Raw genomic sequence first — 13,886 nt, forward strand, 5'->3', positions numbered from 1 at the left:
GATGTGTTTTTTTTTTTTTTTACTAAAACAGTAGCCTCATGTTTATTTTTTTTCCTATATTTTGCCAACAGCTTGTTAGAAAAATGTATGTATATGTGGTACAGCTCTGGGAACATGCATTGAAAATTTGAGTAACAAAATGTTAACATAGTTACACAATCAGAAGCATTTTAGATGCGGTTCTCAGTGTGGAGAACTATTCAGATTTCAGTTATGAGTATTCTGTGGGATCCTTGAATAAGTCCACAACTCTATTTGTGATGCAAAATGGGAGAACACAATAAATCATTTAAAACTCGTTCCATGTTAATTTGTTTCTTTTATTTAATTCTAAAACTGAACTCATGGCAGGTTAAGACTAAAAAAGACTAAATCATGTGGATAAATCTAAAGGTGCCTCGTAGTAGTAGTAGTTTAAAGATGTGCACACTTCTGCATACAGGTTATGTTTTTTTATTTATTTATTTATGTTTCCTTCTAATAGATTTGCTTTAGTTTCCAGTTGAATTGTATATGATATTTGTCAGATTGTGGGAGGGAATAGATTTGACAGAATTTATTAGGGTCACTTAAACCTGCCATTTTAACTTAAGAGCCACTGTATGCGTCAAAGTGTTTCAAGGAAAGAGACAATAATAAAATAAATCAGTATGAATAAAAAGCTTATTCATATGTACAGGTCCTTCTCAAAATATTAGCATATTGTGATAAAGTTCATTATTTTCCATAATGTCATGATGAAAATTTAACATTCATATATTTTAGATTCATTGCACACTAACTGAAATATTTCAGGTCTTTTATTGTCTTAATACGGATGATTTTGGCATACAGCTCATGAAAACCCAAAATTCCTATCTCACAAAATTAGCATATTTCATCCGACCAATAAAAGAAAAGTGTTTTTAATACAAAAAACGTCAACCTTCAAATAATCATGTACAGTTATGCACTCAATACTTGATCGGGAATCCTTTTGCAGAAATGACTGCTTCAATGCGGCGTGGCATGGAGGCAATCAGCCTGTGGCACTGAGGTCTTATGGAGGCCCAGGATGCTTCGATAGCGGCCTTTAGCTCATCCAGAGTGTTGGGTCTTGAGTCTCTCAACGTTCTCTTCACAATATCCCACAGATTCTCTATGGGGTTCAGGTCAGGAGAGTTGGCAGGCCAATTGAGCACAGTGATACCATGGTCAGTAAACCATTTACCAGTGGTTTTGGCACTGTGAGCAGGTGCCAGGTCGTGCTGAAAAATGAAATCTTCATCTCCATAAACCTTTTCAGCAGATGGAAGCATGAAGTGCTCCAAAATCTCCTGATAGCTAGCTGCATTGACCCTGCCCTTGATAAAACACAGTGGACCAACACCAGCAGCTGACACGGCACCCCAGACCATCACTGACTGTGGGTACTTGACACTGGACTTCTGGCATTTTGGCATTTCCTTCTCCCCAGTCTTCCTCCAGACTCTGGCACCTTGATTTCCGAATGACATGCAGAATTTGCTTTCATCCGAAAAAAGTACTTTGGACCACTGAGCAACAGTCCAGTGCTGCTTCTCTGTAGCCCAGGTCAGGCGCTTCTGCCGCGGTTTCTGGTTCAAAAGTGGCTTGACCTGGGGAATGCGGCACCTGTAGCCCATTTCCTGCACACGCCTGTGCACGGTGGCTCTGGATGTTTCTACTCCAGACTCAGTCCACTGCTTCCACAGGTCCCCCAAGGTCTGGAATCGGCCCTTCTCCACAATCTTCCTCAGGGTCCGGTCACCTCTTCTCGTTGTGCAGCGTTTTCTGCCACACTTTTTCCTTCCCACAGACTTCCCACTGAGGTGCCTTGATACAGCACTCTGGGAACAGCCTATTCGTTCAGAAATGTCTTTCTGTGTCTTACCCTCTTGCTTGAGGGTGTCAATAGTGGCCTTCTGGACAGCAGTCAGGTCGGCAGTCTTACCCATGATTGGGGTTTTGAGTGATGAACCAGGCTGGGAGTTTTAAAGGCCTCAGGAATCTTTTGCAGGTGTTTAGAGTTAACTCATTGATTCAGATGATTAGGTTCATAGCTCGTTTAGAGACCCTTTTAATGATATGCTAATTTTGTGAGATAGGAATTTTGGGTTTTCATGAGCTGTATGCCAAAATCATCCGTATTAAGACAATAAAAGACCTGAAATATTTCAGTTAGTGTGCAATGAATCTAAAATATATGAATGTTAAATTTTTATCATTACATTATGGAAAATAATGAACTTTATCACAATATGCTAATATTTTGAGAAGGACCTGTATGGTCTCAAAAAAATGCAGATAAGTACAAAGCCTGTGTGTTTCCTTCTTTTTGTTGATTTTTGTCAAAAAAGTGTGTTTCTAAAATCTGCCTCTGAAATAAAAACCTAAAGTGAAATAAACTTCTGTAAAAAGAATTGTCTCTGTAAAAGATAAACCAAAAAACATTAAGACTGAAAGCTTTTGCTCCTAAACCTGAAAACTGATTATTATTCATTATATTAATTCAGGAATCAGTCAGATTGCCATACATCACTGTCAAGGTTTAATTTACTGCATTTTAATACTTGTTTAAATTGTAAATTACAGTCCTGACAGATTTAAAGTTAAATTGCTTTAATTTTTCTACTTAGGTTTCCCAGAAAGCGTAATGTTTCAGGTAGTGGGTAAAACCCGCCATGAATTCTACAGTGTAATTTTGCGAAGTCTGACAATTGTTAAGATGGATGTGAGCAATTTACGTTCGGCTATAAACTGTATTTTTGCTCACACCCTTTCACCCAGCTGTCACTTAGCTGTCTAGCTGTCTGTCTGTCATATACAGTATTTTCTGTCAGTGTGTCAGGAGAGAGTAGGGATTGTGTGAAAGCCGGCAGAAGTCTGAATATGTTGCCAGTAAACGTGATAAAAATTTTTTAAAAATGTGGTTGTTTTTTTAAGATCTGCCAAATTGTTATGCTTTGTAGGCACACCATATAAAGATATGGAAACAGCCTTAAATACATTTCTTTTATGTTTCAGTAGCATAATCCAACACAATAATTAGTTGGGAAAATCTGATAGTAGTATATCATTTTTTGCAAAGACACCAGTGGAAGAATTATTGGACATAATTGGCATACAATAATGTAACTTAAACGGTTTTTTTGTGTTTATACTTTATATTTTACTATTAATATTACTTTAATGACTTTTATGGCTGGCCCTTGGTTATCCTTTCAATACACAGTGAAGAGTTATAAAAAAGAGAACTGCAGTAAAGAGTGGCATCTTAAGGTCGCCAAGACACCATAACAACAAAAGTAGCATGTAGAAAGTTCTTGTGGACTTTTTACATGCCAACCAATTCTTTGGGACCATGAAAGAGAAAAAAAACTAATCTCTCCGACCATCATAAATCTAAACAAAGAGTTTTCTAAACTTTGTGTAAAATGGGACTAAGCTTCATATATTCAGCTACAAGCAAATACGTAGAAAAGCACCTCATACCCACTGTTATGTACAGTGGAAGATCTGTAATGCTGCGGGTCTGTTTCTCTTCCAAAGACTTTAGGAATCATATTAGACTGCATGAAATCATGGGCTCTTGAAACGGGTCATTTTTGGATCTTTAACAGGACCATGATCCACAACATATGGCCAATGCAGAAATGGTTCTCCAGACGTCAACATATCAATCTCCCAGACCTTATTTGGGGTTGTGAATCAACCAGTGTGGGCTCATAAGATACAGCTGAAATGTCAGTAGATAATAAAAAAAACGTACCTACTATGAGATACAAGCAGCATATTAGCTGATGATGTTATTATTTTATCAGAGAACCCCTGTGATGTAGTGGAAATACTTAACCAATCATGATGTCTTCCCCTGTTATCCTGAGAAGTTTGGCTGGCACTACCATAGATACCTAAGTGGTGTCTATAGAGCTCCTGCTAACAGGGATGCTCAAAAATCCCTCTCTGTGTATGCTCCAACCTTGTAACATATTCAATTATTAACAGCAGGGGAGCCAATAAGTGTACACCATGTGATTTTTGTCAAAAACAGATATTTCTTATTTTTCAGCAAATAATAACTGCCTAAATTAAAGAAGAGGTTTTCTAGCAGCCAATGTGATACTAGGCCACTGCAATAAAATGTGAATTTGTCTTTTTATACATCTTCATCCGGAGTGCCAATAATTGTGGAGGGTGCTGTGAGCCCCCATGAAGACAAGCTGTGTAAAGGCTGATCCATTATAATCTGAAAAGAGTGTCTTTTACAGTTATTTACAATATGTAAGTAGAATTATACTACCAGTCAAAAGTTTGGACTTACCTTTGTCAATTAATGGCTTTTCTTTATTTTTATTATTTATTACATTGCATATACATATGCTGAAGAAATCAAAATTATAAAGCAAAGAGAAATGGAATTATGTAGCAAAGACAAAATTGTGAAATAACTCAAAACATCTATTATATTATGGATTTTTCAAAAAAGGCCCCCTTTGCTTCGATTACTTCATGAGGGGGTCACCTGAAATGGTTTTCCAACAAGCTGTGATAACGAAGAGAATATTCCAGCACAGGATCTCTGTAAGCAATACCATTCCTCGTTGTTTTCTTACCTTTTTTTCATTTTCATGTGTAATTAAATGGTTTATTAAATGGTTTAATAGAATGACATTTTATTTTCGTATGCTAAAGAGAATGGTAAACCAAACCTTGAGAGTGGAAGAGAGAAATTACTTTATGGTATTCTAACCAGGCTCGCGTGTAGCATTGGAAAATATTTCTCTGAATTTTTGCCTCTCTTCAATCTTTATTTGTTTTATAGAAACATATAATGTCTTACAGCAGCTTACGGCAAGATTCCACTTTATTTGAAAATCAATGTCCGAGAGTCTGAAGGACGAGTGGAGAGGCTCAGCATCCAAGTTGCTCAATGGTGTTAAGTTTCCACATTGTGGGAGAATTTGAGGAGTATTTTTTTTATCTCCTGGTGTTGATCCACTGTGGTTTATCAAGTCCAAAGTCAGAGCAGAACTCCATCTTTCCCACTGCCGACAAGGTTGGTTTTCTAGCAGGACTTGGCACCTGTCCATGTTGAAAAAAGTACCAATACCAGTTTTATTGACCTTGTTATCACTTTGCTTGATTGACCAGCAAACCCTTTAGAGGAGCTATTGAGTATTGTCAGGAAGAAGATGAGAAACACCAGAGCCAACACTGCAGATGAGCTGCAACCCATTTTTAAAGCAACCTGTGCTTCCTTAACACATTAGCAGAGCCAAAGGTTGATCACCTTCATGCCAAGCTGCATTGATGCAGTAATCCATGCAAAACCAGCACTGATCAAGTATTGAGTACTGTACACGGACATACTTTTTAGTTGGTTAACACTTCTTCTAAAAGCACTTATTTTTTGGTGTTATGTAAAATTAAAATTTTCAATTAAACTGAATTTGGGCTTTTCATTAGCTATAAAACTTGATTATCAATATTAACAGAAAAAAAACACTTGACATATACCATTGTGTCGTGATTTGAGGTTGTCTGTGTTTTTGTTTGGCTTCAAGTTATTCTAATTTCCAGTTTACATTTTTGATCTTGTTTCTGTTACTTTCCTGGTTGTGCTTTAGTTTCTTATTATTGTTTTCTAGTTCATGTTCTATACGTTATGTTTTCCTGATTAGTTTGTATTATTGGATTTCTGTTTTGCCCTAGTCACATTTTGTTCTCCCTGCATCTGTCAACCTGCAGTCAGCTTCAGTAGGTCCACCTGCATCATGTAATCAGTCTTCTCGTTTCACCTGTACCACGCTCCATATACTGTATATACAATCATTCTGTTCATTCCTTGCGGAAACATTACGTATCGCTTTTCAGTTCCTCTGATTAATGCCTGCCTGTCTATGCCGTTTTCTGCCATTACGTGTTTAAGTGAGTTTTATTTATTAAACAGTTTACTCACCACCTATGCTTCCTGCTCGTCTGCCTTTATACAGTAGCCAATAGGTTGATAAAATAAATAATTTTGTCATCATCAGCATAACAAACCCTTTTCTAATCCTTTACTTTCTTGATTATATTAGATTAATGAGAGTAATGACGCTACTGCAAACATGCTCTGTGCGTATATTCATCTGGAACAGAACTGCTTTGGCTGTTTAAATATTTTCTCTCTCTTTTATTATTTAACTTAGCAATGTGAAACTGAACAATAGTTTATTTTTACCAAAGGAAAATTACAACAATGGCACTTAAAAAAAGACGTGTGATAAATTTTAGAAAAGATTACCGTGTTTTCAGATGTGCAGAGAGGTTTTTTAAAGCTAGAGGCATTGTGGATCCTTGTGCTTTACGGCACCAGGGTTGAATGAAGTCAAAGAAATGGGAGCATCCTGCTCATAGTTCTTCAGCTCAAGGTCTGGTCTGATTCAGAAAGTTGTCTGTGACATTGTGGTGTTATTTATTTGTTTTCGGTTCTGATGGCGAACAGATCAGACAGGAATCAGGAGGCAGAGCTGAGAGTCCATCGTGTTTCTGGCCCAATTTATCTTCAACATCAACTGCTGTGATCTTAAGGTGTCAGAGATGTTTTTATTTATTTGTTTGTAGATGTTGTTCAGCTTCCCGTTTTGCCTTGGCCACATTCAACTTTGACATTTATATTTGTGTCAGAGAAGATTTTTAGCTGCCTTTTTTATTTTCTTTCTCTCTTTTCTATGAGGATTTATTTCCACAGTCTTGTCTGCTACACGGGCAAACTTTATCCAAAGCCTTTAGTGCCTAAGCTTCTATAACTTCAGTAACACACTATTAATTTAGGGTTCCCACACAGTTTTATTTTCTAAATAATTTATCAGATGTAAAATGTACTACTTCGCAGTTCTTTTAAAGAAATAAATACATCCCTATTTGATTACCTCAGATAAGCATGGAAGGATGGATGGACTGTGTAGGAACCCTGTCTAAGCAAAGCAAAGCCAAAAATCCAAACCCCTGTAAACTTTCATTACACAACGGTTTGGCCTTGTGTTTTTGTCTTTCAGCCCAACTGGTGGAGGTGAAGAAAGGCAGCGAGCTCAGCATAGCGGAGCAGATCGCCGGCGTTATCCGCCAGCCAGCCTTCATCACAGGGCTGGGCGTGGCTGCCTGGCTGGTGCTGATGGGCTTCAGCGGGTGGCTATACTGCCGGCATCGCAGGAGGAAACAGCTAGGACACTACACCACATCTTTCGCATACACACCAGCAGGTGGGGAGCTGATCAAGTCGAAGAAGGTTACACTGATGCACCTCAGGGCTTTGATTCACTCAGAGTTGTCAGACACAACATAAGGGACGAGATGTAGAGAAAAGGGATTCAGCTGTTGCTGAGCAAACCTTTACATTTTGCTTCTCAACCAGTGACAGTGACAAACTTCCCAAAGGACCTCTGGGGGATATCTTCAGCATTGATGAATGCTTTTAATTTCAGTTGTTGTTTTGCAAAACAAATCCTGCACTTTAATGCTATACAGAGATCATTTAAATGTATTTTTCCAAGCTTGATAGTTTGCGCAACTGAAGGCAACGGAGAATAAAACACAGCAGTTCAGATTTAGAAAAAAGCCTTGGGGTGCATGAGTGAAAACATATCATTTGTACAGTTCCTAAGGCATTCAGAGAAGCACATGCAGTATGATTTTATGCAAGTGTTGTATTGTTGCGATTCAGATTATCTTATGTCTGTGTCAGTTTGCATAGCTTTGACTGTAGCAGCTGCATTTTGTTGCAGGCATGCTTTAATGTATATAAATCTATTGTATGTGTGTCTTAGGGTATTTAGGTCAGAAGCGTATTTTCATAGAAATTAATTCAAACCTTCTATTTGATCGTATTGTGGAGAATAATGATTCAGGCCTAAATGTCTGTATTCTCTTTGGAGTCTTTAAAGGAAAAAGAGATATCTTAAGGCAAAAGCTTTCTCTTCTCTGCTGTCAAACATGATTTATATCTTAGCACTTTTTTCCTTTTTGCAGTTGGTTTTGCTCACAGTGAAGGATCTGGAATCGTCAATGGAGGGTAAACTCTTCTTAAAGGTTTGATTCACATGATAAGAGCCACTCTGCGTTTAATAGAAACAGCACCGATACATTCTCACCTCTCCCTCCCTCAAGGCCTGGCTTGTTGGGGTCAAATATGGGCAATTACCCCTGGCTGGCAGACTCCTGGCCCACTCCGAACCTTACTCACAGCAAAGACCTTGTAAACTGCTGCTCTGGAAAACTGGACTCAGAAAGATATTATAACTGTAAGAGCACTTGGAAGTTGAATATGTGGCAAAATTACCCATAAGAGTACAGAATAGATGGTTGTAGATGATGATGTCACATGCTTTTCTTCTGTACAGCCGTCGGGATTATCAACTACCCCAGTCAGACAGAGAAGCGCAGCACGGCATCCAATGACAGTCCCATTTACAGCACCATCAACACAGTGGCTGAGGATGACCTGCTGGCTTACTATGACACTTACTCCAGCGTGTCCTACAACCAGGGTCCAGACCCCTACAGCAGCAACCCAGCTCTGTCAAACGCTGGGATTATGGGTCTGGACCAGGACCTAGACCGGTGGACTATTCAGTCTGGTCAGTCTGGGTCAGAATATGCCAAACTCCAGTATACCAAGAAAAGCAATGGTGAGTATTTTCCTCACAAATTCTTTCAATTCAATTTCAATTCAGTTTCAATTCAGTTTATTTATATAGCGCCAATTCACAACACATGTCGTCTCAAGGCACTTCACAAAAGTCAGGTACAAACATTCCAATTAATCATAATCATTGAACAGTGCAGTCAGATTCAGTTATTTATTCAAATTGGATAAAAAGTTTTTCTGTCTTTCTGTTTTTAGCTTTTTGTTGTACTGACAATCTCAAAATTTGAGGTTGTAAAACTGATTTTGTTAACAGAGAATGATAACCTGAGTAAATACTAAGTGTGGAGTTCAACCCTGTGTGAAAAATAACTGAGAAATGTTGGCCCACTCTTCTTTACAGAATTGTTTTCATTCAGCAGCATTGGAGGGTGTTTGGGCATGATGCAACATTTCAATCAGGTTTAAAGCACAAACTTTGACTGGGCCAGTCCAAAGCCTTCATTATGTGTTTTTTCTTTCTTGACATTCTGAGGTGAACTTGCCGGCATGCTACAAATACTCACCCTGCTCTATAAGACAAGCTAACCTTATGCTAAACCTAAGTTAGTCCCAGCTATTGTAACTACTACTCTGGATATTTTTCTTCAACAGAAATGTTGTAATACCAATCCCACACCAGTAAGTGCTTTCGATATTCATGACATAAGAATTCAAAAAATAATATCTTGATTTTCTAAAAGAAGTTGCGCTGTTCGGGCACTGTTTCTTTTAATTTGCAGTTCATGGGGTACAAAGTCGAGAAAATGTGAGACAGTGTCACTTTTTGTGACAGTGAACTTGCACAAAGTAGGCCTCTATGACATTGCCTCTAACGATGTCTGGACATCCATTGCACTTAAGAAACCATAAATATGTTTGGAATTTTTAAATATCTCCAATTGGAACAATTTTTAAAAATCATCGTTTTTTTCACCAAAAACCAACGTTCAAACTCAGCAGAAAATTTATGTTTTGCAAAATTTTCATTTTAGTCTTGGTAGTGTCTTTAAATGGCCCACTTTTGATGTTTTTTTTAAATTTCTTAATCAAACAACGGTTCAGATTGCTCCTCTCCTTTACAATTTGTAAACAGCTGTCTAACAGCACGTGGCAACATGTGGGTGGAGTACTACTCCACATTTTTTGATTTTTAAACCAGGATTTTTAGTCAGTCAGTCATTTTCTACCGCTTATTCCATAGTGGGTTGCGGATGACTATCTCCAGCAGTCTATGGGCAAGAGGCAGGGTACACCCAGGACAGATCGCCAGTGGCAGGGCAACACACAACCAACCAAGCACACACTCATTCATACACCTAAGGGCAATTTAGAGTGACCAATTAACCTAACAGGCATGTCTTTGGACTGTGGGAGGAAGCCGGAGTACCCGGTGAGAACCCACACATGCACAGGGAGAACATGCAAACTCCATGCAGAAAGACCCCTGGCCGGGAATTGAACCCAGGACCTTCTTGCTGCAAGGCAACAGTGCTACCAACTGTGCCACCAGGATTTTTAAAAATCACCAAATCTTGTTACAACCTTTTCAAATGATTTTATTCAATATTTTGCTGGGTTCAGATGTTTTCCCTGGACATTTGCTGCTTCTACCACTTATATTCTGTCTAATCTCTAAAACCTTGACATGTCAGACAGAGAGTAAAACTGGATAAAACAACTGGCAGAGTGAGCTGAAGCTATCAACACAATTGGAAAAAGGAAAATTCAGCAAAGACCTGTTAGAGGAACTGAGAGATGCATCATCCTTCTGATTCATTCACATTTTCAGCTAGTGGCTCTTTAGGACTGACCTTGTATCTAACAAAATACAGTTTAAACATCTTTTTACTTCAAGTAATTTTTTATGGAGAAAATTATTTGTCCAACCTTACGTTAAGTCGTCTTTTAAAAGCTTTTATGTGCTGCTGAAACACACACACACACACACACATAATTTTGTTTTGGGAATATTAATGTATCAGGCAAAGAAATGCATAATACCAAAATAAAATGTTATCTTCACAAATTTATGGAAAGGCTTTTAGAGTTCAATTTAAAGAAATCACAGAGCTATTTATTTAAACAGTTCTTGTTTGATTTGTGCTGCTAGTTTTGCACATGTAGCCATTGGAGCTAATTTGCAGTTGGGGTTGAATAACTTTAGCTACAGCTGTATATAAACTTTAGGGTTGTTTTGAAGAGAAAAAACAGTCAGTGAAAGAGGGAAGCTTTTTTTATTTTGCTTTGTTTTTTTGCATTGTTGTTTGACAAACTGCACATAAAGATTTACTAAAGGCAAAACATGGTAAAATAAATAACATATAACCTGAAAAAGAGAAATTACATATAGCAAAACATGAGATTAGTCAGAGTTTTGAGCAAAGGAAGCGTATTTATCGGTGTGTAACATTTTCTTCTTTTTTTAGACAAACTGGCTCTGCGACCGTCTGCTGGATCCTTATCCAAGTCAGCTCCGCTCACCTGGGTGGATGTTTTATCGCTGTCTCTTCCTCCCAACAAAGACAGAAGTTGTGCAAAATCAGACAAAGAAGAGGCACAGCACAGGTAAGATTCATCACTACATGATATTCTCATGTCCTCCAGGAACATGCAGCTCCTGGTGCTTCTTTTCATTTAGTCTCTTTATTATTAGTGAAAAGGCCTTTGGCTCCAATTCTCTGACAGATGGAGTTAAGGCAGCTGGGCATCAAAGCTGCCCTATCAGTCTGCCAAGGCTGTCAAGGAAAACTTAAGTGAAGTTTGCTGGACTGGGGAGTTTGCAAATTAACACTTGTGTGTCTATAGGCAGCAAGCCGATTGGGCTTCGAGGCAGTGAAGGGGAGCGTCTAGTCTAACTAGTTCTGACACATTAGATTGCGGACATAACGGGGTGGGGATCAGAAAGGCTGTTCTGACTGTGCTGTGTCTTTTGTAATGACATTAGCCTTCGTCTGACAGGCTGAATTAGCACTTTCCATTTTCAATGACATGTCCGTCATTAAAATAGCCCTGATGGCGTTGAGATGACAACAGAAATCATGAAGGTGGATCTTGTCTTCTTGTTATTCCTACTAGTTCCATTTGAATAAAAACTTTGAGCAATATGTGTCTAGTTAATCCTCGCATTACTTGTGTTTGACGCCTTTGAGTGTTCTGAACCATTTATTGGATTGCATTGAATATTATGCAAAAATTGTAGTTTAAGGTCATGCATGGCACAAGTTCATTTGGAGTAAGGGAACATGTAAATGCTAAAAATGATCAGAGCTTTTTGAGAAAATCATGCATTCTCTTTAGTTCAGTTTCTACATTGGAAAATACTCAAAATAAATCAGATTGTATTGGAAGAGGACTCAGGATTTGTTAAATCTCCTATGCACCTGCAGAATGCAGAATAATGCTAAAGAATGCAACACCATGGATGTTGAAGGTCGAGCTGCTTATATACTTTGCTTGCATGTATTATTCTTTCCATGTAAAGTCAAACACAGCTTCTCCTCTATGGCTCAGCCGTGGGATACATGGCACACCCAGATGTAAATCTAAATAGCACAAGCAATCCAATAAATGGGACAGGAATCTGCTGCATGGGTCAGTTGTAAAACAAGTGCTTTCTATTAGAAATATTTGCAGATTTCAGACTATTTTCTGAATATGCTGTCAATTTTGTTCCTGTGTTGCTCTTACACATCTGATCAGAAAAAGAATATATGCAGTCATCAATTGCTTTGATGTCATATTAATTTATGCCTTAAAAAAGCATTATTCATCATTCTTACAACTTTTCCTTTTCAATTTTGTTCAGGCTAATAGCTCCCAAGTCACGATGGCTATAGTCATTTGAATAGTTGCAGAGGAGTGATGTGACGTTTTAAGGGCGACACCAAACTCGGGCATCAGTGCATAATACAATTGCCACTCAAAATGAAAGTAGTGATAGCAAAGTTTGCAGCTCCACTGTGAGTTCATATATTGAAGATCTTTAAACCAAATTGCCTAGTGAGGGATGGGAATGTCAGGAGAAAGGTTGTCTATGAGCAGTAGCTTGGAGACTCAACAGAGGCTCCAAGTGGTGAGTCCAGTCTGCACAGTTGTGATAATTGTGGTAATTAAAACATTTAAAATTCCCACCACCTGATTTTATTTTTGTATTTTATTTAATTTTTGGGCGATTCTACAAAGACAAGGTGAGAGTTTTTAACCTGGGAATACCATATCAGTTGATAAGCATGGTAGTGGCTGCATCATGCTAAAGATCTGTTTTGCTGCCAGTGGATACCGGAGCACTATATATCACAGAAGGAATAATGAAGAGGGAGGACTGCCTCCAAAACCTGACAATGGTTCCAAACGCACATGAAAATATATACCAAAAGCTAACACTAATCTTCTATCGGGGTGCATGTATAAATTTCAGCTCTCATGTCAATATATCTAATTTTGACCAAGTGGGGATAAGAAAAAGTTCTCACAAAATTCAACAATGTTGATCAGTATTTTGTTTTCTACAAATCCCCAAAGTTGTGTGCTGTATCTTCATTCTATTCCAGAAAAAGAGCAGCTCAAAGAAATAATTTAAAGCTTAGAATTAATGACATTCATGCCCACGATTCTTGCATATGAACATCTTACTAGAACTGTATCATGCATTTAAAATTAGATGCAACATGCTGAGTGTTTCCCTGGAAGGTATGCCCTCACCCTGCTCTTACTCACCACCCAACCTTCAGCTCCGAGGAGGAAGATGATGACTGGTGTCCTCCGCTGCCAGCCAGAACTTACCTGATGGACGCTTCCAGAGATGAGGTATCTAGCCTGCCCTCCAAACCAGAGGAACTAATGTCTTCCCCTCAGCGTGATGCACTCAAGCCCAGCAAAAGTCCACGCCTTCAGCATTTTGACCTCTTGGTCCGCCACCCCGAGAACTCCCAGGTGTCCCAGTCTAACCCTGATCTATTTACCAACACCAAGGCCCTGGGAGCCGGTGATTTATACAACTCCAGCCAGTGGGTGGATAATTTCAGGGGAGAAAGCCTCAGCAAAGGTCAGTTTGAATTAATTTGAATGCCTCACATCTTAAGATTCGACTCACACAACCAAGCAGCGTCATGAAGAATCTACTTTCTAATGTTACTCAGCAGAAAATATTTGTACATAGAAATCATGTCACATTTATTCATAGGTTTTGCCTCTGTATAAGTTCCTTAAGGATGACGTC

General features: G+C 38.5%; 1 protein-coding gene across 4 annotated transcripts in view; it reads left to right on the forward strand.

Annotated features, from left to right (window-relative positions):
- The window catches only part of zgc:77784 (uncharacterized protein LOC402947 homolog), a 120,237-nt gene that overhangs the window by 92,573 nt on the left and 13,778 nt on the right, over positions 1 to 13,886 (forward strand). For all 4 annotated transcript variants that reach the window (XM_047392080.1, XM_047392082.1, XM_047392083.1 and 1 more), the window contains exons 17-22: positions 7,041 to 7,244; positions 8,011 to 8,053; positions 8,149 to 8,282; positions 8,382 to 8,669; positions 11,095 to 11,233; positions 13,399 to 13,712. In XM_047392080.1, coding sequence (XP_047248036.1) covers positions 7,041 to 7,244; positions 8,011 to 8,053; positions 8,149 to 8,282; positions 8,382 to 8,669; positions 11,095 to 11,233; positions 13,399 to 13,712 — 1,122 coding nt within the window. The remainder of the gene's footprint in view (positions 1 to 7,040; positions 7,245 to 8,010; positions 8,054 to 8,148; positions 8,283 to 8,381; positions 8,670 to 11,094; positions 11,234 to 13,398; positions 13,713 to 13,886) is intronic.

The sequence above is a fragment of the Girardinichthys multiradiatus genome, chromosome 18 (genome assembly GCF_021462225.1).
Source record: "Girardinichthys multiradiatus isolate DD_20200921_A chromosome 18, DD_fGirMul_XY1, whole genome shotgun sequence".
Lineage (NCBI taxonomy): Eukaryota > Metazoa > Chordata > Actinopteri > Cyprinodontiformes > Goodeidae > Girardinichthys > Girardinichthys multiradiatus.